At 46.7% G+C, this 26812-nt stretch overlaps 1 protein-coding gene across 24 annotated transcripts in view; it reads left to right on the top strand.

Annotated features, from left to right (window-relative positions):
• Positions 1 to 26812, top strand: part of odad4 (outer dynein arm docking complex subunit 4) — a 54149-nt gene that overhangs the window by 20901 nt on the left and 6436 nt on the right. For 2 of the 24 annotated variants that reach the window (XM_069907098.1, XM_069907095.1), the window contains exons 13-25: positions 839 to 868; positions 2580 to 2654; positions 5039 to 5113; positions 5726 to 5779; positions 8685 to 8765; positions 9795 to 9866; positions 10426 to 10488; positions 11232 to 11294; positions 12079 to 12144; positions 13743 to 13805; positions 16823 to 16885; positions 17698 to 17763; positions 26255 to 26628. In XM_069907098.1, coding sequence (XP_069763199.1) covers positions 839 to 868; positions 2580 to 2654; positions 5039 to 5113; positions 5726 to 5779; positions 8685 to 8765; positions 9795 to 9866; positions 10426 to 10488; positions 11232 to 11294; positions 12079 to 12144; positions 13743 to 13805; positions 16823 to 16885; positions 17698 to 17763; positions 26255 to 26484 — 1001 coding nt within the window. In that variant the 3' untranslated portion in view covers positions 26485 to 26628. Of the gene's footprint in view, positions 1 to 838; positions 869 to 2579; positions 2655 to 5038; positions 5114 to 5725; positions 5780 to 8684; positions 8766 to 9794; positions 9867 to 10425; positions 10489 to 11231; positions 11295 to 12078; positions 12145 to 13742; positions 13806 to 16822; positions 16886 to 17697; positions 17764 to 26254; positions 26629 to 26812 lie in introns of those variants that run through there. The other 22 variants (XM_069907111.1, XM_069907101.1, XM_069907115.1 and 19 more) reach the window with 20 other exon arrangements.

The following is a 26812-nucleotide window of genomic DNA, read 5'->3' as shown; positions in this document are numbered from 1 at the left end:
ACCTCCCCAGGGTGATGTCTGACTGCCAATGGTACCACGTGCCTCCCCAAGGTGCTATCTGACTCCCCAAGGAGCTGTTAGACTGCCCAGGATACTATCTATCTCCCCAGGGTGCTAGCTGACTCCCCAGGGTGCTAACGAACTCCCCAGGGCACTATCTTTCTCAGCATTAACTGCCTGACAGAATAGAATCCATGTAACCTGCTGTTTTTCTGCTGCAGTTGCTGCCCTGGTCCTGTCCACGCTCAGGAAATGAGCTCCAGCAAACTGTACAAAATAGAAATGGGCACAAGGCAGGGTGTGCCGGAGTGGGGAAATTTTTGTATCCAGAACTTTGGTATCAGCCGTTGTGGGATATGAATCCATCAGACCAAGGAACATCAGCTCAGTGCCCACTAGGTTCCCATGTTGTCACTGTGCTCCCCCCCCCACCCCATCTTGTTTTATGTTTTTGGTTCTTCTCACATGACTGAGGCAGGAGGTTCACAACATTGTAAAGGGAATACAGGTAGTATAAAGTGGGCGAGTTTCAGTTGGGCCTCATATTCCTGGTGATGAACATCCCATCCACTGGGGATTGCCAACCAAATGGTAACCATGCTCATAATCCCACTGGTGGGTTGAGAGCCAATCAGTCCAACAGTAAGGATTTGCTTTCAATTACCTCTCACTTCAAGTCAAGTTTATAGTCATCTGATTGGACAAGTCCAATCCGACGAAACACCGTTCTCCGGTCCTCACTGTAAAACACTTGCAGACAAGTGTTCAGCAAGCAACACTTAGACATTGAAGAGGGTGCTGATGTAACATTTATTAACCTGCTGTTTTCTTGCAATAGACTCTGAGGCTGATGTATCGTGTTCCGAGGGTAGGTTCTAGTGTGTGAATTAAGTGTGTGTGATCTTGTCAGCCTTTCTGTTTGTTTCCTGACTCCTAACTCTGATGTGCAGAACATCCTATTGGATTCCTTGCCCTCTAACTAGAAATCTCAGTAGTTGTTGGGAAATATACAGTAAAACCCCCAGTTTTCAGCATCTATGTGGATTGGTAGATGCCGTATAATGAATTTTCCAGTTGCTTGAGATTGTGTGTGGCATGATTGGTGAACTAATGGCGAGGTACGCCAATTTTATATTTCCATGATTTTTTTTTGCCGGTTGCTTGAATTCTGTTGTTAAAATTCTTATTGTCGTTAAGATCAGAGATAGCATTACAGTTGAAAGCCACATCATCAAACATTCCCAGGGCAGGGATAACATGAATGGACCCAGTGTGAAGCTCCCTATACTGACAGCAGGCATCTCAAAACCCTGGACAAAAGCCAGCAACATTCTCTGTCCAAAATTCTCCATGCTCACTGAAGGATTCGTGGTCCAGTGTCAGTGTCCTCTCTCAGACCAAGATCTCCAGCATGAAGGCCCTATTCACACTCAGTCAGCCTTTGATCATGTGCTGGTCGCCAGACCTCTGAGCCAGACAAGCTTGGTAATAGGAGGTCTCCAGGAGGGCGGAACAAACATTCCCCAATGGTCTCTGAAGGAGTGCAATGTTTGCACTGATTCTTGGGAATCTCGGACCACTGGGAGTGGAGAAGGGATATTTGGGATGATATTCAGAACCTTGAGGCTCTGTCTTGGGAGGTCACGGAAGTCCTACGTATCAATGGAAGGAGTGCAGCACTAGAAAGCGTCTGCAGTTCCACATTGGCCTCATCGGCCACCTCAGAGCCCCAGAGAGAGTAGAAGTGAGACATTCTCAATGCCAAGGGAAGAGGAAAACTTGGACCTCATTCCCTCAGGCATGTGGTGTCAACTGGCTTCCAGGACTAGTGGGCACTGTAGGGGCTGGTGCACCCTGGGCAAGTACAAAGTTTTAATTTAAGTTGTGTTGATGATTTCATTAAAGTTATTTTACAACAAAAACAAAAAAAATCAGGGCTTGGGGATAAACACCAAAAAACTGCAACAAAAATAGTTTGATCCATACTCAAGATCTCTTTACACTGTCCCAGGACAAAGTGAAACAGTTAGAATTCTGAACAGACCCCTAGACTTGCAGCTGATAAGCAGCAGCTCATTGATCATGGTTACCTGGATTTATAGCCCAGGTCCTGTCATTGGATCCTAGAATCTCCCAAACTGAATGCTCATTTTTGTATTCAGTTTTACAGGTGGCTACATGCTTGCATTGGCGGTTGGCAACATTGGCAAGGGAACAATTAGTTGGGGAATTCAGAGAAAGAAAGGGAGTATCTAACAAAACAGGTGTACAAACATTTCCTCAATTTCTCCTGTAAAGTATTTGGAAAACCAAACTGTTTTTGTTACATCACTGTTTGAAAGGAGGGCCCTTTTGACCTGTTCCGGGAGCAGAATTTTCATTACTAAGGCCCATTCTCCTTTTCCATTAAACCCTATCCTCAGAATTCTCTGAAGGTACCCAGGGAACAGAGTTGAAACAAAACATGCTTGGGGACCTTCACTCTTATGGGAACTTTGGATTTAGGTAGAAATGGATAAACAGATGGAATGCAAATGATATTGTGAAGTCCTATGTGTAATCTTTTTTTTATGCTTTAGGTTCCAGTTCAACAGACTCAGTGTGTGGGCTTTATTCATCTGAAAGTGGTCTGGTTTCTAATGTTTCTGCTCAGGGTAGGTTCTCTAGGTAGTCAGTGTAGTGTGTATAGTTCCAACTGCGATGGGGTAATACTGTGTCACAGTCTCATCTGCTCCTTCTTGTTCTCGGTGAAACATGAAAGTCTGCAGATGCTGTGACTATAGTAAAAGCACATCAAAATGCTGGAGGGGCTCAGCTGGTTTCACAGCATCCATAGGAGGTAAAAATATATTTCCGACGTTTCAGGCCTGAGCCCTTCCTCAAGGTATAAGCAAAGAACAGGAAGGCATCAGAATAAAGGCAATGGGAGGGGGAAGGGGAGGGGTCCAGACCAACAAAAGGTGTGACTTGGATTTGATGAGAGGAAAAGTGAGGATTGATTTTGGCTCTGTGAAAGGAGAAAGAGAAATGTTGGGGTGGGGGGGGGATGGGGGAGGAGAGAGAGACAGAGCTGGAGAAAGGCGACAGGGGAAAGAAGTGGTGTTGGGGGGTTTAACAGAAACCAGAGAGGTTGATGTTAATGCCATGTGGTTGGAGGGCACTCAGACAGAATATGAGGTGTTGTTCCTTTAATTTGCGGGTGGTCTCAGTCTGGCAATGCTGCATGAGACCATGGACAGACATGTCAACAAGGGAATAATGTGGGGAATTGAAATGGGCGGCCACTGGGTGATCTGCACTATTGTGGCAGTCAGAGCCGAGGTGCTCAACAAAGCGATCTCTCAGTCTGCGCCCTGTCACTCCGATATAGAGGAGATCATTCAGATCTGGCACCATCTGTTGAGGCAAAGTGATGGTTGATGTTTCAAGTCAAGGCCCTGTATCAGGAATAAGAGTGAAGAGGGGAGATGGCCAGTTTAAAGAGGTGAGAGAGTAGGAGGGGTGAGACAGATTTGAAAAGTGATTGATGGAACCAAGAGGAATATGATGACTAGATGAGTCAGGGAGGGGATGGATTGGATCATAAAACAGAACTGTACTATTACACAAAATTGCCTTTAGTTTACCATAAAGCAGGCAAAGATTTGCCATTAGCATTGCCTGGCATCCCTTACAGAAAAAGAGAACTGAGAGTACCCCCCACCCCCCCCCCCCCCCGCCGCCCCTGAGTCACTGAGTATCCCTGAATTCACCTCCAGCGTTCCTGTAGCCTCAGCAGCTGCAGAGGACTCCAGTTCAGTTCAAACTATCGGCAACCTGAGCCTAGATCCAAACCTCTGACATGATGAGGAAGCCTTCAGCGCACAGGGCTCTTCAAGAGCCCTTCTTGTCCTCAGCATCCTCTCAAATCCCAATTCTGACACCTGGTTCTCATAAGACAGCTCCCAGCAGTCCTTTGATTTCGTTGCCAGCAGCCCGCGGATGCCCCCAAATTGCCAACAAGTAGAGTGATGACAGATAAGGAAAGAGAGCAGATGGAGCCAGGCGAGGGGAGGGGGAGGTAGAGACTAGAGGCTGGAAAGTGGTAGATGGAGAAGAGGGGATGTGAACAGTAAGGATAGCGATAAATAGAACAAGATACGGGAGGGAATTTTTGGCCAATGGTACCAGTGGGAGGGGAGAACCAGGCAGAGAAGTGTGTGTGTGTGTGTGTGTGATAGGTCGATGGAACCAGGTGTGGGAGCGACCAGCAGCACAAGGACTGTATGTCACTTGGAGTTGGAAAATTCCATCTTCATACCATTGGGTGGTGGCCATCCAAACGGAATACGAGACACTGTTCTTCCCACTTGCGTATGGCCTCACCCTGGCAGGGGACTGATGGCTGGGAATGGCAAGGGGAGTTGAACTGACACCAACCATGTTGCCGGATGACACTGCAGCTGAGTATAAGTGTGTTCCTGCAAGACAGTCGCCTTGTCTATGCTTGATCTTGCTGATATAGAGGAGGCCACATTGGGAGCAACAAGTGTAGTAAATTAATGTTGGAGGAAGTGCATGTGAATCTTTCTCTCCCCACCTATATCACCTGCCAGCCCCCGTCTCACCTCTTTGTACTGGCTACCTTCCCTCCACAGTGCGGATGCAGGATCTGAACCTGAAACTTAACCATTCTCCTGCCTCCAAAGACACTTCTCAACATGCTGAGTGCTTTCCACAGTTTGTTTTTGCTCCAGATTCCAGCATCTGCAGTCTCCTGTGTCTTCCTACAGATCAAAGCTTGCAGATTTTGAAGCCCCAGGCCATGTCTGTGAAGAGAGTAAGCTTCATTTATCCTTCTAGATACACAGGCCACTGACCTGAAGCATACACCCTAACCTTCCATGCCTGACCACAGATTAATTAAGATGGAGGTGAGCATTCACTGATGCACTGAGACAAGGCGAGCACAGGGAGCTTGGAAATAGAACTACTAAGGCAAGAATATTGGAACAAAGGTTAAGTTCAATTTATGTCATTGAACCTGTTGTACTTATAGGCTCCCAAGTATTCACTGACCGAAAAATTCCTCAACCATCGTATGCCAGCTATCCAGAAGGCCAGGAAGCTCAGGGTAGGTTCAGAGTACTCCACCTTACTCCATGATGTAATGGGGGAAAATTCAGAGTAAAAATATAGTACAAGGTTTCTCAAGCATTTCCAAAACCAGTCCCCAGCCAATTAATTGATTAAAAAAAGTCATAGACCAGAACAGGGAGGGGTAGTAGATGTTGAGGTAGTCTGTGACAAAATACAAGGATTAAATATTCACAATAGTTGTGTGATCAAAGTGACTTATAGATTAAAGTAGTAAATTTCACTGCATTTACTCCTTGGAAATTGATTGAAGTGCAAATGTTACAGACACAAAAGATTAAAGTAATATTGGCATTTGGGCACTGGCTGAACCCAACCGTGTAATAATTCAAAAATACAGAAACTTTGTTATATATAAAGCTGGTCAGAGTATTCGTAGAGCTCCGTGTATCAACGCATAACTGCAAAAATATTTATATGGATGATGCAAAACTCGAGGGAATGAATAATAACGATCTTTGCTCCAGGATTTGGATGTTAAAAACTAGCAAAAGATTGCCGCTGGCTCTCATTCTTATTGTGACTAATTAGAATAATGATTGCAGAAACGACTTTCAGATTATTAATCTCTTACTTTAAATCGTAATAGGCTCTGCAGTGTTTGAAGGGATCAGCAAGTCTGAAGATAACTTCGAATGTGAGGGTAGGTTCCTTGTGTGGTTGTGTCATGATTCATGAGCATGTACATCAAATCTGTCCTCTTCCCAGTCACTTCACTGTCATTTTTTGGATGTGGATAGTATGATCTATGTCCTTCCATTGTGATTTACTCAGACCAGTCTTGTTCTGGTGGTCTCTATGAACTAGGACAGATGCCACTTGTACCAGGACAGTTTTTGAATTCAAGGAGCACCTTCAGGTCAAGTTGCCTGATCTCCTGGGGCTGTTACAGGAACATGGGCTGCCAGGCTGGGCAACTTTCATTGTGAACTAGATTGAACTTCTGTCAAGCCCTACTCATTGGCAACTTGAACCTGTGATATTTAAAAACATCCCGCAAGGAAATGTGGGTGGTCTGATTAGTAATTGTGCAGACGACACAAAAATTGGTGGAAGTTGAGGATAATAAGGAAGTTTGTCAAAGGATACAGCTGGAGAGGTCGGTAAGAAATGTAGGCAGGGAAATGCCAGATGGAGTTTCATCTAGACCAGTGCTGCACTTTGCGAGGTCAAATGTAAGAGGAAAGTAGACAGGCAATGACAAGCTGTTATGGACATTGATGTACAGATGGATCATAGAGGGCATCCACTGTGTAAATAGGGTGGTAAAGAAGGCGTAAGGTCTTCATTGGTCAGGGCATTGAGTACAAACGTCAAGGAACCCATGTTGCAGGCGTATTAAAGTTTAGATTGACTACAATCTGGAGGATTGTAAGCAGTTCTGGTTGTTGCATTACAGAATGGATGTGGAAGCTTTAGAGAAGGTGTAGAAGAGGTTCACCAGGATGCTGCCTGGATTAGATGTTATGAACTATGAGGAGAGGTTGGATAAACCTGGGTTGTTTTCTCTGGAGCTTCAAAGGCTGGGGAGAGACCTGATGGAAGTATTAGAAGCATAGAAAATTGTGACAGGATAGTTTAGGCCTTCTCCCACGGAGTTGTCAAATACCAACGGGCATAAGGTGAAAAGGGAAAAGATTAAAGGAAATGTACAAGGCAAGTTTTTTTGTACAGAAAGCAGTTGGTGTTGAAAATGGGGAGGTGCTGGAAGCAGCCATGAATTAAATTGTTAGACAGGCACAGGAACAGGCAGTATGGATGCAGACCATATACTGTTCCTGTGCTGTATGCTCTGTGTTCTGTGAATTCCCACTCATATAGAGTGTAACTGGCAGCTGCAGAATCTCAGGAGAATGGGATTATTTTCACATCTGAAACCTTGATAAAGAAAGCATTCAAATGTATTCAATCAGGCTTCAAAAAGACAGTTTTGTTTTATTTTGGAAGGTAAATTCCCAGTTATTGAAGGGTACTACTGCTTTCCCCTTTGGAAGGTAGTTAATCTCCATTGACATACCACGTCTATTTTTTAAATGTATTCATTATTTGGTATCCGGGCATCTCTGAAAATGCCAGCATTTATTGCCTGTCCCTAATTGCCCTTGAGAAGGCAGTGTGTGCTATCTCCTGGTGAAGCACCTCCCATAGCCCACAGCAGCATGCATAGTTCCAGGGTTTAGACTTAGAAGAGTGATATGTTTTCAAGTTGGGTGATGTGGGACTTGGAGGAGAACCGGAAGGTGACGGTGTTCCTGTTCACTTACTGTTCTTCTCCCCTTGGTGGGAGAGGTTGGAGCCTTGGGAGGTACCGTCAGGGGTACATGGCTGAGCTATGCAGAGTGGTGTGCCTACAACGCACAGGGAATTGAGTGGGATACCTTCAAGTAAGGAGCTCAGACATGGAAGATGCTGAGTGTTGTGCTTGTGCCTTGTAGGTGGTGGAAGTTCGGGGGGGGGGGGGGGGCCTGGTGGTGGAAATTAAGCAGCTTACAAGAGAATGAGTTTCTAACAGGCCCAGTGTATGAGTGCAGCAGGCAAAGGCAAAAGTCTTCATTGAAATGTGCATGGTGTGGATGGTTCACCTCAGTTCATTCTGAGATCTCTGCAGCCAGTTTGATTCACTCTACATGACATCAAGTAATGGATACCAGTATAGGGTGTAGCAAAGGCCACAGGGCAGATAATGGCTTGGCTGTAGTACTATATCTCTGCTTTAGAACTGGTTGAATCTCTAGGCTGTATTTCAAGACAGTTATGACTCTGGCATCTATCCAACTGGGTGGAAAACTGTCCAGGTATGTCCTACTCACAAAAAGCCTCTGTCAAACAGAAGCTGCATTCATAACCTGCCATCCATCAGCATAACACCCCCCATCTAGTCTGACACATAGGTCTGCCTACCGGTTGTGGTATAGGAAAGGTTTTACCAGTATTTTAGTAAAACCAGGATGATATTTGTAGAGTTTATTAAAAAGTATGAAATCTGACTCTGAAATTCTGATTAGAGTGCACTGCCATCGGATGTGGGTCAGAGAAGCTAGCGTGAGACCATTTCCCAAGTTAAAGGGATCAGTCATTTACTTTGTAGGGACAGCTACACAAATACTGTCTCCCTTAAAGGTCTGAGCAGTGTAGAGCTTACCCCCCCCCCCCCCCACCCCCAGTAGAGGTGGGGTGAGGTGAGGAAAGGCTGAAGAACTCCCTGTGGGATATTTCCAGAATTAATTGATCCCATTTGATCTTCTGCTGGACCTTCACCCACATTCACCATGAGGTTGGTAAGATGCTCCAGAGTTGCGCATTGACTGTGTTGCCCTACTCTTGGCGGGCAGAAGATTACCCCTCCCCCACCCCACTACCCTTCCATATTCCTCACCCACTGCACAAATTCCATCAGAGTTTCCTGCAAGGACATAGATGGGGAAGAATCTCCACACCTCTGCCCCCACTTGAGCAAAATCAGAATTTCAGAGCCTGCCCCGATGGATTCGTTTAGGGAGGGAGTGTGACCTGTGCAGTTCACCATGGTTGTCTGGTCTTCTACTTAGATGCGCTCAGCTCAACCTCGTCTGATTCTGTGTGTTTGTTTCCAACACCTTCAACTGGACAGCCTTCTGCATCCTCTTTGGGTAGGTCCTCTAGGTGTCGACAGCACTTCAACTCTCTCAGCTTCCGCTGCTCTCTCACCCAGTTGCCATGGTTTCTCTCGGCTCATGGGACTTTGAAATGAAGATCAAGTAACCTGCCCCAAACACCCTTCTGTCCACAGCTCTAGTATTCACAGACAATTCCCAGGCAATGGTTCCGTCTGGTCGGAATGCCCAGAGCATCCACATGGATTGGACAGGACAGTGAGGCAGTGATAGAGATTTCTGTGGTATAGGGAACGGTTTGGCCACGGGAGTCACTGACTGACGAATGAGTTCTTTTGATGGAACAGAATACTGGGGGTGCTGTGAGAGAGTCGGTTGGAGGGTTGATGGATTCTAGAAGGATGATCTTCATTGGGAGGGTAAGACCTAGGCTTTAATGCAAAAACACTGGTAGAGGATGACTGGGCACAATGGACTGAATGGCCTTTTCTCATTCTACACCCAAACACAAACTACACAGAATGCTGGAAAAGATGGAAGTGTGTGCAATCCAATACCAGCTGAATTGGAAAATACAGGAAAATGCTGACTTCAGTTCCATTTCCTTCTGAAACATCAACATCATCTCAGTAACTTTAGGTATGGGTCTCCACTGGTCATTTCCTGTGCAAGATCTTTGCAAGTAGCTTTCTAGAAGGGGCAGAATGTGTCAGCAAAATCACCTAAACCTTGGAGATATCATGACTTGTTCATCTATCAGCTGCTCCCGTCCATGTATTCTCCAAGTCGATCTTATTCCCTGACCTTCCAGAAATATGGACGCACATTAGTGAAAGAAAAATACTGCAGATGCTGAAACTATGAAATAAAAACTCCTGATGCTATAATACATCTAACATCTTCCTCTCTCATAAGTCATTAGACAGGTTAGTTCGTAGGTGCCTGGCTGCTTCGATCTAAAGCTCAGCCAGTGTCTGATCCAGGTGGTGAAAGGGTTACAAGTATAACTACAGAAATTTTATTGACCAAAATTTTAAATTGCTGTTTGTCTCCTTGATCCTTCAGAACATGTTCTGCATAATGTTCCACACGTGCCTCGTAATAGTCTTTCAGATGGGATTGGGTCAAAACAAAATGGTAGGTTCAGAATATAGCCAGTGTGTATTGTCTTATACCAGTAGTTAGTGTGTACTGTGTTAGCTGTTGTATAGCAGCAACTAGTCTGTATCATGTTAGCCGCTGTACACCAGGGTTCTGTTCAATGTTAGCTACTCTAAGCCACTAACACTCCAGTGAACACAATCCATGGTTATCCACCACTCCCCATAACTCATCCCTTCTAATCCAGACAAAGTCATGGTAGAACACTTCTGTTCCATTTCCAAAGCCTCCACTTCCTTCCTGAAATGGACATGCAGGAATGCAACCAAGACCCCAAGTGAAGCCAAACCAAAGTTACAGTATTCTATGGATTTAGGTGTCCTGAAACGGCTGCACATTAATCTTTTTAAATTATCCTTACTTTCCGTCCTGTGACTGCAGGACAGAGGCTTTGTTGATCTTGAGACTTACCAGTCCACTGACCCAGCTCCCTTGGGATAGTATCCTAAACAAAGCTTGACCCAGAATGTCCTTGCATTTAGTTGCCTCGAGACAAAGGATACAGTCAGTGTAACCTGTGCCTTTCCCACATCAGGCATCAGCACTTCTGACTCAACAGCGGCAATTCAACAACTGGAAGTGTTCAGTGAGAACAGAGGTAAACAGCACGGTTTGAAATAAGAATAGGTGGTGGAGGTTGTTGGATCCTTTAATGGGAGATTACACCATCTTTTGAAAGAGAGAAAAACACAGGGTCCAGGGGAAGCAAGTGATTCTGCAGAATAACCTTTGGATTCTTATAAAAAAATAACAGCCATGGGCAGGTGAGGGCAAGGTGGTTTGTCCCATGAGGAAGCTCTGCTCCTCCAAGCCCAGAAAAATACAACAGCCACACCTGGCTGATATGACCACTTCCCCTCACATGGCTGATGGGACCACCTCCCTCACCTGGCTGATGGACCACCTCCTTCAACTAGCTGATGGGGCCACATCACCTTACTAATGGGATCATATTGCCTGACTGTTGGGACCAACTTCTCTTACATGGCTAATGGGACCACCTTCTCCCACCTACTGGGGCTCCATTGCAGTGACAATTTAAATTCTGAGACAAACAAAAAACCTAGAGGATTTCATTGATGCAATAGGTTCCAGAGATGAGCAGGATTTCCACCTCCTTCAACCCCTTTTAATTGGGTTTAAGAAAGAAACACTTCTGACTGATCTGCCTGAGGAAATGGGGGATTAACCCTTGGGGCAGGCAACAGGACACCACATCCCAAAAGTTGTAACAGCAGTGATAGAAGTACCTTGATAGTTGTGGTAGACCAGAAATTTCAAACAATTGGAATAAACCTTTTGCAACTGAGTCAAATTTGTTTACCTTATTCCTTGTAATAGACGCCAGGCAGGATGAAGTGGATGAACTATTCTCGCCAACAACTGACAATTCCAATCCTCCTGGTAGGTGTTCGGTATCTGGTACATACGCTGTCCCATCCCAATCCTGCATCACAATTTCATTTAGACACCTGCCCCAATCCCAGTCCCATAATAACCAAATGCATTGCTCTTTCAGGTCCCATAGTATCCCTGTCAATAACTGGATGCCATGGGTTTGGGGTGGGGGGACGGGGTCCTGCTGAGCATTGATCTGATTTGAAACAGGTGGAAAGGGAGCAGCATTGGGTGGGATGTTTTGGCGCAAACTGATGTAGTTTAATTTCACACCTCAATTGGAATCTGAAGGTATGATCCTCAAAGCGCCCACCTCCGCATCATTCAATATGCAACTGCTCAGACATTCTGCTCTATCACAGTCAAAACACAATCCCATGCATTACTGAACTTCCAAACAAAATAGTCCTCACCTGTACTCATTAACAAACCGGGACAGTACAAACACAGTGGGAGAAATAACCCTGATGACACAGCTTAAAAATTCCCAAAGAAACACTCAGGAAATCCACCTTGAAATCTGGGCTGGCTATACTGCAGTCACATACACCTGTTCTGGAGATGTTAAAATTGGAGGATCCCAGCGATTTTCCCCCCAGAGCAGAGTTTTTAAGGTCTGAACTGTATCCCTATTTCATTCAATACACAATGGGATCCTGCTGTGTAAATCACCACATTAGTTAGTAATTTCTGTTCGTAGAAATGTTTCATGTTAGATACATTACGAGAGGTTGGTCTTTCTTCATCAACAAATGGAAGTATAGTTACACGATCTTATATTTTCCCACAGTAGATTCTACACTAGTTGATGCACAAATTCCTGACAGAACTGAGAATGAAGGAGTCTTTTCTCAGGGTAGGTTGTGAGTATATCCAGTGACCAAGGTGTAAATGACACAAGTGGAGGTGATGGCAGGTCTCCTATGCACCTTAATCTATAATCAAAAACAGAAAAAGCTGGAAACACTCAGAAGGTAAGGGAGCATCAGTGGATGTAGAAACAGAGCTAACACTTCAGGTTCTCAGAACTGGGAAGGAGAGATGGCAAGTTTGTGCAATAACAAGTCACAAGGCACAGGGAGGATCAATGCAAGGGTCCGGTTCCAAATCCAAATCTCTGGAATATCACGACTGTAACTAATAGAACCAGATTATAGGTTGTTCAGCCTATTGAGTCTGCCCTGCCATTCCATCATCAGTTAATCTCTTTTCCCATTCAACCCTACTACCCAACCTTCTCCCCATAATCTTTGACACCCTGGCTAATTAAAAACCTGTCAATCTCTGCCTTAAATATTCGCAAAGACTTGGATATTTTGAATGCTTTTCTAATATGATGGTAATGTTTACAACTTCCTGATGAGATTTAAAATGAAGATCGGTCCCTTGTCTCAGGTGGAGTTTCAAGTTCCCAAGGCACATCAATTGTGCTGGGTTTAAACGCTGCTGTTGACAAGGTAGATGAGGGGATAATGTTTCCCCTGGGTGGTCAGCAGTAGTCTGGTTGGAACGCCCTGCTGAAAGCTGTTTCACCTGTCACATAGCTCAGTGTGGTTTGTGAGGCTCTCGTCCGATGCAAAATGGTTCTGCAAGAGACGACAGAGTATCTGCCGCAGTCGATCCTCTTAGCCTCAGCTGAATTTTCCTGTCAAATCTTCAGGAAAAAAGGGCGTCTGTTTAAAGCAGAGATGCTGAAAAAATTCTTTTGTCAGAGGGTCCTGTGTCAGTGGAACTTGTTGCCACAGGCGTTTGTGGAAGCGAGGTCATTGGGTGTATTTTAGGAAGAGATGGACGGATATTTGATTAGTCAGAGCATCAAGAGTTATGGGGCTGAGTGGGAGGACGGATCAGCTCCTGATTAAAATGGTGGCGGCAACTTGATGGGACTTTGCTCCTATATTTTGTGAAACCCCCATATTCCTCAGCTCCTTGTTCATGCACAGAACATCAATAATTACTTATTGTTGTTCTTTATAATGGAAATGTGGTCCAAAGGTATTATAAGATTCTATATTCACCTGGCTGATGGCACCACCTCCACTCACATGGCTGATGGGACCACATCACCTGACTGATGGTACCACTTCCTCTTACCTGACTAGTGGGACCACAACCTCCCACCTACAGGGGCTCCATTGCCATGACAATTTAAATTCTGAGACAAACAGCAAATCTAGAGGATTTTAATTGACGCAACTGGCTCCTCAGATGTACAAGATTTCCACCTCCTTCACCCCACTGAATTGGGTTTAAGAAAGAAACACTTCTGACTAATCTGCCTGAGGAGATGGGGGATTAACTCTTGGGGCAGGCAACAGGACACCACATCCCAGAAGCTGTAACAACAGCAGTGGTAGAAGTACCTTGATGGTTGTGGTAGACCAGAAATTTCAAACAATTGGAATAAACCTTTTGCAACTGAGTCAAATTTGTTTACCTTATTCCCTGTACTAGACGCCAGGCAGGATGAAGTGGATGAATTATTCTCGCCAACAACTGACAATTCCAATCCTCCTGGTAGGTGTTCGGTATCTGGTACATACGCTGTCCCATCCCAATCCTGCATCACAATTTCATTTAGACCCCTGTCCTAATACCAGTCCCACAATAACCAAATGCATTGCTCTCTCAGGTCCCATAGTATCCCTGTCAATAACTGGATGGCATGGGTTTGGGGTGTGGGGGGGCAGGGTCCAGCTCAGCATTGACCTGGATTGGGATGGGTGGAAAGGGAGCAGCATTGGGTGGGATATTTTGGTGCAAACTAATGTAGTTCAATGTCACACCACACCTTGAGCAGTAACAATTGGAATCTGAAGGAATGATCCTCAAAGCGCCCACCTCCGCATCATTCAATAAGCAACTGCTCAGACATACTGCTCTGTCACAGTCAAAACTCAATCCCGTTACTGACTGAACTCCAAACAGAATTGGCCACTGAGGATGGTGGATATGCATGCCCTTTGACCTGAAACATCTCCCTCTCTCATAAGTCATTAGACAGGGTTGTTTGTAAGTGCCTGGCAGCTTGGATCTAAAGCTCAGCCAGTGTCTGATCCAGGTGGTGAAAGGGTTACAAATATAACTACAGAAATTTTATTGACCAAAATTTTAACTTGCTCTGACCTCATAATAGTCTTACAGATGGGAACGGGTCAGAACAAAATGGTAGGTTCAGAATATAGCCAGTGTGTACTGCCTTATACCAGTAGTTAGTGTGTACTGTGTTAGCTGAAGTATAGCAGCAGCTAGTCTGTATTATGTTAGCCGCTGTACACCAGGGTTCTGTTCAATGTTAGCTACTCTAAGCCTCTAACACCCCAGTGAACGCAATCCATGTTTCTCCACTGCTCCCCATAACTCATCCTTTCTAATCCAGACAAAGACCTGGTAGAACTCTTTTGTTCCCTTTCCAAAGCCTCTACTTCCTTCCTGAAATGGACAAGCAGGATTTCAACCAAGACCCCAAGTGAAGCCAAACCAAAGTTACACTATTCTATGGATTTAGGTCCCTGAAACTTCTGTGCATTAATCTTTTTAATTTACCCTTACTTTCCATTCTGTGACTGCAGGACAGAGGGTTTGTTGATGTTGAGACTCACTAGTCCACTGACCCAGCTCCCTTGGGATAGTATCCTAAACAAAGCTTGACCCAGAATGTCCTTGCATTTAGTTGCCTCGAGACAAAGGATACAGTCAGTGTAACCTGTGCCTTTCCCACATCAGGCATCAGCACTTCTGACTCAACAGCAGCAATTCAACAACTGGAAGTGTTCAGTGAGAACAGAGGTTTGAAGTAAGAATGGGTGGTGGAGGTTATTGGATCCTTTAATGGGAGATTACACCATCATTTGAAAGCGAGAAAAGCACAGGGTCCAGGGGAAGAAAGTGATTCTGCAGAATAACCTTTGGATTCTTATAGAAAAATAGCTGCTATGGGCTCAAATATAACATTTAAGAAAAATTTGGATCAATACATGGCTGATAGGGGTATGGTGGGATACAGAATGGGTGTAGAAACAAGAAAGTCTGCAGACGTTATGATTCTAGTAAATTCACAGAATTGCTGGAGGAACTCAGCACGTCTCACAGTGCCCATAGTCAGTAAAGATATAGAACTGAAGTTTTGGGCCTTGAGTCCTTGAGAAAGGGTTCAGGCCCGAAACATCGGTTATAATATCTGTACCTCCTATAGCACTGTCAGACCTGCTGAGTTCCTCCAACAGTTCTTCATTTTTTTAGAATAATAGTTCAGCACAGACTAGAAGGGCCAAATGGTCTTTTTGCTGTTCTGTAACATTCTACAGGTCCAATAATGGGCTCAATGTGTTTTGCCCTTTCTCCCTCTCCTGGTATTTCCTGGCATCTCGGCATCTGCTCCACAGAGATGAGCACTGCCAGCTGTTTACAAGAGAGGAACATGTTCCTAGCTCCAATGACTGGAGAGCTCAAGGCATTTTGCCCATGACTGCCAGATAACTATGTCCAAATAAAACGGTAATTTCTCCTCCTACCCCGCCACCCCTCTCCCTGAGGCATTGCTCACATCTAATCCAAGAGAGATTATGTGCTGAAACATTGCCTGTCCCAAAATGGCATCAAATAAAGTTGCAGGGAAGTATTGGGGACAAACCTGGGGGTTGATGGGAAAATTCGAGGGTCATCCTAGGGTGGGTAATTGGGTGCTGGACATGGTCGGCAGGATTGCAGTCAGATACTGGTCATTGGAGTTTGGAAACTGGGCCTGGATCAGGGTCATGACGGAGGGGTGGGGCCAGTGATGGTTGGAGCTAAGATGGGAGAGTTTTTGTTTAAGTAACCAGAACTCATGTGAGACATTTTAATGTATTGAAGAGACCTGTCCACAGGCCCAATGTGCAAGAGCCTAGGTCAGCGACTGGCATACAGATATGTGTTGTTGCCATTGAGGACATCAGGGCAACCCCTGTTGGGGTCCCCACAGAAGGAATGGGAGAAAAGCAAGCACATCAAGATCCTCTGGAACACTGGGCCAGAGGCTGCACACCAGCCTATGACCAGGTGAAGGCAAGGTGGTTTGTCCCATGGGGAACCTCCTCCAAGCCCAGAGAAATACAGTAACAACACCTGGCTGTTGGAACCACCTCCCCTCACATGGCTGATGGAACCACCTCCCTTACCTGGCCGAAGGGACCACATCATCTGACTGATGGGACCATCTCCTCTTACCTGGCTGGTGGAATCACCTCCTCACACCTACTGGGGCTCCATTGCAGTGACAATTTAAATATGCAACCGGTTCCAGAGATGAGCAGGATTTCCACCTCCTTCACCCCTCTTTGAATTGGATTTAAGAAAGAACCACTTCTGACTGATCTGCCTGAGGAGATGGGGGATTAACCCTTGGGGCAGGCAACAGGACACCACATCCCAGAAGCTGTAACAACAGCAGTGGTAGAAGTTACTTGATGGTTGTGGTAGACCAGAAATTTCAAACAATTGGAATATACCTTGTGCAACTGAGTCAGATTTGTTTACCTTATTCCCTGTACTAGACACCAGGCAGGATGAAGTGGATGAATTATTCTTGCCAACAACTGACAATTCCAATCTTCCTGGTAGGTGTTCGGTATCTGGTACATAATCTGTCCCATCCCAATCCTGCATCACAATTTCATTTAGACCCTTGACCCAATCCTATTTCCACGATAACCAAATGCATTGCTCTCTTAGATCCCAGAGTATCCCTGTCAACAACTGGATGGCATGGGTTGGGTGTAGTTCGGTGGGGGGGGGGGGTTGTCTTGCTCACTATTGATCTGGATTGGGATGGGTGGAAAGGAAGCAGCATTGGGTGGGATGTTTTGGTGCAAACTGATGTAGTTTAATTTCACACCACAATTGGAATCTGAAGGTATGATCCTCAAAGCGCCCACCTCCGCATCATTCAATAAGTAACTGCTCAGACATTCTGCTCTGTCACAGTCAAAACTCAATCCCATGCATGACTGAACTCCAAACGAAATCGTCCTCACCTGTACTCATTAACAAACCGGGACAGTACAAACACAGTGGGAGAAATGACCCTGATGACACAGCTTAAAAATTCCCAAAAAATCACTCAGGAAATCCACCTTGAAATCTGGGCTGGTTATACTGCAGCTACATACACATCTTTTGGAGATGTTAAAACTGGAGGATTCCAGCGATTTCCCCCCCCCCCCCCCCCCCCCACCAGAGAGCAGTTTTTTAATGGTCTGTACTGTATCTCTAATTCATTCAACAAACAATGGGATCCTGCTGTGTAAATCACCGCATTAATTAGTAATTTCTGTACGTGGAAATGTTTTTCATTGATACATTACGGGATGTGGGTCTTTTTTCATCAACAAATGGAAGTATAGTTACATGATCTTATATTTTCCCACAGTAGATTCTACACTAGTTGATGAACCAATTCCTGACAGAACTAAGAATGAAGGAGTCTTTTCTGAGGGTAGGTTGTGAGTATATCCAGTGAATGAGATGTAAATGACATAGGTGGAGGTGATGGCAGGTCTCATATGCACCTTAATCAAAAACAGAAAATGCTGGAAACACTCAGCAGGTAAGGCAGCATCTGTGGAAGTTGAAACAGAGCTAACATTTCAGGCTCTCAGAACTGGGAAGGAGAGATGGCAAGTTTGTGTAATAACAAGTCACAAGGCAAGGGGAGGATCAATGCAAGGGTCCGGTTCAAAATCCAAATCTCTGGAATATCATAACTAAGAAATAGGACCAGATTATAGGTTGTTACGTAGTGGCGGCTACACTGCTAACTGAAGGATCACACAACCAGATGGGTTGAGTTCAGTGAGCAAAAACTAATTTATTGCAGGCTGCCTGGCTGGTCTTGTACTCCCAGCCTGGACCTGGCTGAGAACCACGCTGGGGGGCCCCGACGTTACCAAGGCGTTACGTGGGTCCCCAAGCATAGGCTTCTGAGCTCGGTGCCGAGGTCGGGAGGAAACCCCCGACGGTGCCATTTTGGCCGGCTGCCCTGCCGCCGTGCGTTACAAGTGGGGCTGGTTCACCTGCCTAATGGCGTACTGCCACATAGCCCGCACTCCCCCCCACCAGAACCGGCGCCAATGTCCTTTTTTGCTGGATGGCCTAGCTTCTTGGGTTGGGCCACAACTACTGGTTCAGTGGGGTCGAGGTGTGCTGGCTTTAACCTATCCACTGTAAACAGTTCCCTCTTACCACCGATGTCCAGTGTAAAAGTGGATCCTGAATGCTGGACGACTTTGTACGGCCCTTCGTATGGTCTTTGTAGAGGTGCTGTCGCCTGATAAAAATGTACTCTGTGGAGTACAGCTCTCTGGGGATGTAAGAGACCCATGTCTGGGTGGCGGTGGGGGTGTGAAGGAGTCCAACTGGGCCCGGAGGTGGGGAGGTAGACCATGCGGTGACTGCTGGGGGTTGTGAGGTGCGTTGACAAACTCACCAGGTAGGGCTAGCAATGCACCATAGACTAGCTTGGCTGATGACACCTGTAGGTCTTCTTTGGGTGTCGAGCGGATGCCCAGGAGCACCCAAGGCAGCTCGTCAACCCAGTCGGGGCTGGTGAGGCAGGCCATAAATGCCTACTTAAGGTGGCGGTGCATTCGCTCGACTAGCCCATTGGCTTGTGGGTGATAGGCCATGGTGTGATGTAGCTCAATCCCCAGCATGTTGGCGAACTGTGCCCAAGATGCAGAGGTGAACTGGGCACCCCGATCACTGGTGAGGTGGTTTGGGACGCCGAACCGGGCAACCCAACCATTCAAAAGTGCTCGAGAGCAAGAGTCCGTGGAGGCATCTGGAATCAGGATGGCCTCAGGCCAACGAGTGGAGTGGTCTACCACTGTGGAAAGGTAACAGTTACCTCGGGAAATGGGTAAGGGTCCGACGATGTCCACATGTATGTGGCTGAACTTTTCCTGGACGTGTTTGAAATCTTGTATGGGCGCTCAGGTGTGCCTGTGTACCTTGGAAAGCTGGCAATGGATGCAGGTTCTGGCCCAGTCTGCAATCTGCTTCTGAAGCCCATGCCAGACGAAAAGTTCTGCCACCATATGGACCGTGGACCTGATGGAAGGGTGGGAAAGGTCATTGATATGGTGGAAGACTTGCCTGTGCCACTGCTGGGGAAACACTGGTCACGGGGTGCCCAAGGAGACATCGCACAGGACGGTGCCCTCACCGTGAGGAGTCGGGAGGTCCTGGAAACTGCAGGCCTGTGATGGCAGTCCTGAAGGCCCACGTCTCCTCATCGGACTTTTGGTCCTGGGCAAGCTGGTCGAGGTCAGGTGTCAGCGCGCAAATGGCCATCGTGAGAGTGCATTGGCGACCACGTTGTCTTACCCCGCCTGTGCTGAATGTCGGTGGTGAACTCTGACACGAAGGAGAGGTGACGCTGTTGGTGGGCCGACCAGGGATCTCTTGCCATAGCGACCACCTGAGTGAGGGGTTTGTGGTCGGTAAAAATGGTGAAAGGCCTCCCCTCCAAGAAATAACAGAAATAACGCACCACCAGATACACGCCCAGCAACTCATGATTGAAAGTGCTATACTTGCCCTCTGGTGGGTGAAGAAGGCAGCTAAAGAATGCCAGTGGTTTCCACTGTCCATTCACCTGCTGCTCCAGGACGGCGCCGACGGCTGTAGCAGAGGCATTGACAGAGAGCGCCATATGCAGGTTGTTTTGTGGGTAGCCTTCACGAGGGCATCTCATGGCTTTGAATGCCCTGCTGGCCTCCAGGCGAGTGTCTTGTCTTTGGCTGTGATGAGGGTGAAGGCCAGCTGCATGATATACACAGCACCTGGAATGAAGCAGTTATAGAAATTGACCACACCTGTGAACTCCTGTAGCCCCTTGAGGTTGTCCGGGCGTGGGAACTCCCTGATTGCAGCGACCTTTGTAACGGCAGGTGTGGCTCCTTCAGCCGTGACGGTATGGCCCAGGAACTGCATGGACTCTTTCCCGAACTGGCACTAGGCCGGATTGATCGTTAGGCTGAAGTCGGCTAGTCGGGAGAAGAGGTGAGACTTGTGTTGTGCCCGGTCTCTGCTGGCGACAAGGATGCCGTCCAGGTAAATGAATACAAAATTCAAATCCCTGCCCACTGTGTCCATAAGGTGCTGGAAGGTCTGGGGGGCGTTCTTGAGCCCGAACGGCATGCGTAGGAACTTGAACAAGCCGAAGGGGGTGATGATGGCCCTTTTGGGTATGTCCTTGGGGTGCACAGGGATTTGGTGATAACCACGCACCAGGTCGACCTTGGAGAATACCCTCGCGCCATGAAGGTTGGCCGTAAAGTCCTGGATGTCAAGGATCGGGTAACGGTCAGGTACTGTCGCATCGTTAAGCCGTCGATAATCTCCGGAGGGGTGCCAGCCTCCGGAGGCTTTCAGGACCATGTGGAATGGTGAGGCCTAAGGACTTTCGGAGCGTCGATTGATCCCCAGCTCCTGCAGATGCGAGAACTCTTCCTTCGCTATCTGGAACTTATCTAGCGGGAGCCGGCGTGCCTTGGTGTGGACCATCGGGCCTTGGGTGGGGATGTAATGAAACACCCCGTGGTGTGGTGTGGCGGTGGAGAACTGCGGCTTGAGGAGAGACAGGAACTCGTCCAGGATACGCTGAAACTTGTCCTTGGGTGTGCTGACCATGGCCATCTACAGCTGCTCTATGTGGGAGGTGTTCATGCGAACGGATTGGAAGGTATGGGCATCTACCAGTCGCCTACCTCGAATGTTGACCAGGAGTCCATGGGCGAGGAGGAAGTCGACACCCAGGATGGCAGTTGGAAAGGACAAAACAGTGAACCTCCACGATAACTTCTGCTGGCTGATCTAGAAGTGGACGGTCTTGTCTCCATATGTTCGGATCTCTGTCGAATTGGCTGCAGGGAGGGGAGGTCCTCAAGGCTGGTTCTGGGACTCGATGACTGTGGCTGGGATGATGCTGATCTGTGCCCCAGTGTCGACGAGGAAGCGTCAGCCGCTGAATGAATCCTGCAGGTAGAGAAGACTGTGTTCTTGGCCAGCCACTGCAGCTATTAACAGTGGAAACGAGTAGGGCTGACGACACTTCCAAGCCTTGGCTCCCCAGCGCTGGTGGAAGAAGCAGAGGCCTGAAGTGGATGACTTCCTTCTGCCTATGCTCTTTGAGGCCCCTGCAGGGGCCGGATGTTCCACTGCAGTACTAGAGGAAGGCTTGGCGTGGTCATGCCCTGACTCATAACCTGCTGGACTGCTGAGCCCTCCAGGAATTATTGGAGCCATAGCTCCTGAGCCTTTTGAGCGACCTTCCTAGGGTTGACGATGCTCTCCTGGGACAGGAAGGTTGAGGAAGATGCGCTCGAAGAGTGGGCAGTTGATGTGATCACCCATGAGCGCAACCATCTCGTCCATCAACTCAATTGGAGTTCTGTCCCCCCCAAGGCGTCGAGGTGCAGCATCTGAGTGGCACGCTGGCACCTGGAGAGGCCGAGGGAGCCGGAGTACCCGCTTGATGGTCACGTACTTATCTTCCGCGGGTGGGTGCTGAACGAGGTGCAGCACTCGTTTGGCAGTGGCCTGGTACAGGGCGGCGACCACATTGTAAAACTTGATCAAATCCAATGAAATCTGGGGGAGGTGAAACTGAGTCTCTGCGTGGCTGAACCAGGAATATTGATGGGTATAGTGTTGATCGAAGGGTTGTTCATGTTGGGTTCAAAGACGTTTGAACCTGTCGGGGTCACCAATTTTAGCGGCGGCTACACTGCTAACTGAAGGATCACACAACCAGATGGGTTGAGTTCAGTGAGCCAAAACTGATTTATTGCAGGCTGCCTGGCTGGTCTTATACTCCCAGCCTGGACCTGGCTGAGAACTGCGCTGGGGCATCACGTGCGTCCCCAAGCGCGGGCTTCTGAGCCCAGTCCCGAGGTCGGGAGGAAACCCCCAATGGCGCCATTTTGGATGGCTACCCCGCCCTGTGCGTGACAAGTGGCGCCGGTTCGCCTGCCTAATGGCATACCGCCACAGTTCAGCCTATTGAGTCTGCTCTGCCATTCCATCATGAGTTGATCTCTTTTCCCATTCAACCCCACTACCCAACCTTCTCCCCATAATCTTTAACACCCTGGCTAATTAAAAACCTGTCAATCTCTGCCTTAAATACTCCCAAAGACTTGGATATTTTGAATGCTTTTCTAATATGCTGGTAATGTTTACAACTTCCTGATGAGATTTAAAAATGAAGATCAGTCCCTTGTCTCAGGTGGAGTTTCAAGTTCCCAAGGCACATCAATTGTGCTGGGTTTAAACGCTGCTGTTGACAAGGTAGATGAGAGGATAATGTTTCCCCTGGGTGGTCAGCAGTAGTCTGGCTGGCACTCCCTGCTGAAAGCTGTTTCACCTGTCACATAGCTCAGTGTGGTTTGTGAGGCTCTCGTCCAAAGCAAAATAGTTCTGAAAGAGACTACGAAGTATCACCGCAGTCGATCCTCTTAGCCTCAGCTGAATTTTCCTGTCAAATCTTCAGGATAAAAGGCACCTGTTTAATGCAGAGATGCTGAAAAAATTCTTTTGTCAGAGGGTGCTGAGTTTGTGGAACTGGTTGCCACAGGCACTTGTGGAAACGAGGTCATTGGGTGTATTTAAGGAAGAGATTGACGGATATTTGATTAGTCAGAGCATCAAGAGTTATGGGGCTGAGTAGGAGGACGGATCAGGTCCAGATTAAAATGGTGGAGCCAACTCAATGGGCCAATTGGCCGACTTTGCTCCCTGTTCATGCATAGAACATCAATAATTATTTATTGTTGTTCTTTATAATGGAAAAGGTGCCCAAAGGTATTATAAGCTTCTATATTAATAGAAAATATTTATATTAGGAAATGCCAGAGATTATTATTGAATACGGTTTGGACATTAAGGGTATCTTGGGATATGGGGCTTCTGGAGGGAAATGCTGAGGTAAATGATCTTATTAAAGCCTTTCTTCTGCTTCTATTTCTTATTTGATGTTGAAGACATAAAAATGGCAGCGCTACTGGGACTGAGGCAATCTCACCGCCCAGTTCTACTACCAACAGCTCCGTTTAGGCTTTTAAACGGCCTGTTAAAAGAGCCAATGGTGTTTTATTTTGAAATCCTGCAGCCACAGGGTCTGGGCCCAAGATAGTGGTGCCTGTTCAGCCTTAAGGAGTTGCAGACTCCAGGGAAGCAGTGGACTGGACCAGAAAACAGGGAGACCACTCCCTTGCTTGGGAAAGAGAAGCAGAGTATGGGACAATGACCACTGTGATGGAGCAGTGAGGGGCTCTGTGGCTGAATAGGGCAGGGTTTTGGCGACTTGAGCTGAGAAACCTGCCCAGGCTGTAGGCGACGGCGGTCAAAGGACTCACCCTGGGCTGCAGACTGCTGGAGACTGGCTGAAGGGGTACCAGGTATTGGAGTAAAAACACAAAATGCTGGAGCTCAGCAGGTCAAACAGTGTCCCTTATGTAGCAAAGGTAAAGATACAGAACTGATGTTTCAGGATTGAGGCCTTCATCAAAGGATGAGATAATGCCAGCAGGTGTCCAAACAAAAGACTGGGGTGGGGGGGGGGGTGGGGAGTGGGGTGGCAAAGGCAGGAGGGGAGAGGAGGGATGGCTGGATGGGTGGAAGGAACTTTTACCAACTATTGGAACTGAGATGCGAGAGGGTGCTGAGGGCGCTGGAGGCTTCTTGATCGTGCTGGAGGCTTGAATCTGGAGGTGTGGTTGTTGATGGCAGCCCTGGAGGCAAATCTATGGAGATGAAGTGACTCTGAAGCATCTCTCTTTTTTTCTCGGACTGTAAGGGTTGCCTGGTAATTCCTGCTGATTTAACTGCCTTATGGCAGACTAAATGCAATTTTGTTTCATATTACATCTGCTTTACTACATGACAATAATTGAATCTTGATCAGAAGTCAGAAATAAAAACAGAAAATGCTAGAAATGTGCAGTACGCCACGAATTATCCTTTCAGATCAGTGATCCACTGCACCCACCTTCACCAGCACCTTCTCACTGATCAATGGCTATGTCGTAATGTCAACAATCAATCTGACTCCCTGGTGCTTGGGAGTGTGCACCACCCAATGGACATCTGTAAACCTGACTAATTCTTCTGAGATTTCTCTTCTGGCCATGGAAGAGGTACAGCTGGATTAGAATCTCATGTCATCAGTTCTCACACAGGTTCTGGATTACAACACTTGACTGGTGGACATCCCTGCACACCAGCGAGCACCCATAACCTTATTAAACTCAGAAGTTTGACGTTGGTACACTTGTCCATTTCGAATGAACTGTAGAATTGTTTCCCCTCTGCCCTAACCTCTCTTCCACTCATTTCTGGCCATGGTGATTTCTCATCTGTCTTATGTGCTTTGGATGCCATCCATGACAGGACTGCGGAGGGATGATTCTATGTTGAGTGATCTGTCTGGCATAAAGTGGTTAATTTGCTGAGGAGTTATCAATGAAATTGAACATTGTACAATTACTAGTGAACACCCTGACCTCATGGTTGGAGGGAAGGTGGTGGATGAAGCAGATGGTGGTGCCTCAGCTTGAGACACAGCACTGGCGAACTCCCCCCAGTGATGACCTGATAAACATATCTGACATTGTAAACAGCATAGAAGTCAGTGTCTTTTCCCCACAGTGGAAAGATCAAATACTAGAGGACGTAGCTTTGAAGTGAGGAGACATTTAAAGGAAGTTTACAAGGCAGGTTTTTTTAACAGAGAGTGGCGGGTGCCTGGAATGGGCTACCAGGGGAGGAAGCAGATTCGACAGTGACATTTAAGAGGCACTGAGACAGACTGATATACAAGCAGTGCAAGGCGGGATATACTCCACATGCAGGTAAATGGAACGAGTATAGATTGGCATTATGGTCAGCCCAGACATGGAGGGCCGAAGGGCCTGTTCCTGGAATGTTCTAAAGGTGTAGTTGCATTCTCTTTATTGGAAAGAAAATGATTTCCCAGGAAAAGGATGGTCCCTAAGTTTATTTTCTTTCCTTTGAGTGGATTTAACTTGTTTCATGTCACCTGTAGCTGTTGGTAAGGTTGTAAATGATCACTGCTTTTACATAGAGCACATATTAAACGGTCTTCAAAAGAGCCTTAGTGGCCAGTAAATATTTGGTGAAGCAAAATTTTTAATTTAATGATACAGCCTTTCCAGCCCTTGAAACCATTCCACCCAATTAACTACTAACCTTTTACATTTTGGAGGGTGGGAGGAAACCGGAGCCCCCGGGGAAACCCCACTCAGGGCATCTCCTTACAGACTGTTCTGGATTCGAACCCGTGTCACTGGCACTCGAATAGAGTTGCACAAACCATGCCATCCTGATCTGGATTCTTCTTGGAGTTACAGATATTGCCGGCTGTGTATAAATTAAACACAGCAGGTAGGCAAATGCAAAACTGGAGCTTTCAACAAAATGAACTTTTTGCAAAGCAAGCCTTCATTATAAAAGAACACACAAATAATGGCTGTGACCATTTACTGTCACTGCTCCAAATGGCTGAAATATTATCCCAAGTAATTGTGAAAAGAACGGCATTCCAATCACAAATTGTTAACTGATGTGCTCTAAGACTTTTGCCCTAATTCCTAAACATTGCCCCAGTGCTTGATTGAAGATACAATTTCCCATGAATTACTCAAAAACAAAAAAGGTCCAACCAAGTGTGTGCATAACAACTTCTCAGTAACATTTGGAGATACAGTTTCAAACTTAGTAACAATGAGAGGAGAGCAGTGGATAGAGTAAATAATTGATGAAGAATTAGGGGAATATTTGTAAAACTAACATTTGGGTGTCCTGGAAAGAAATGATGGAAGCAGCTGAATAAGCCCCTTCCTGCTCTGAAATACGATTGTTACAGCTTGTTCATCTCAAGATTTCCCCCCCGCCTACCCCCACAGAGACAAGGAGTCAACACAGTGACCCAGAAGCTTCAATGGCAGAAGCTGCGCCAGAGAAAGACGCAGCGGCTGAGGTGACAGGAGGAGAGGAGACGGAGGAAGGAGACACAGCAGACGGGATAGAGCAAGGAGAGACAGTGGAAGAAGACACTGAGGAAGGAGCAGTGATTGAAGAGGAGGCCGGTGATGGAGAGACAGTGGAAGACACTGCTGCACCGAAGGAAGAGTGAAATATCTAGGCAATAAACCCCTTCTCCACTGATAAAGGCCCAGAAGACATCCGTCACTGTTTGATACGTTGTACTACTGTTAATTGGTTAAGTCTGGCCTTGTAGATTTTATGAATAAAAACAAACTTGTTTATTGTACAGATATACGCTGCTTAACATCCACGATACATTCTGTGAAATTGGCCATAATGCGATGGGGACATTGAACATATTATATGGAATACTGTAATGTACCTGTAAACTTTTTATTTGTATGTAGGGATCAGAGTGGGGATTGATACAGGGCTGTGGGGAGAGAGCGGGGCAGTGGGATCAGAGTGGGGATTGA

This window comes from Narcine bancroftii, chromosome 12 (genome assembly GCF_036971445.1).
Source record: "Narcine bancroftii isolate sNarBan1 chromosome 12, sNarBan1.hap1, whole genome shotgun sequence".
Classification (NCBI taxonomy): domain Eukaryota; kingdom Metazoa; phylum Chordata; class Chondrichthyes; order Torpediniformes; family Narcinidae; genus Narcine; species Narcine bancroftii.
The sequence above is the reverse complement of the archived record's forward strand: the minus strand, read 5'-3'. Positions and strand labels throughout refer to the sequence as shown.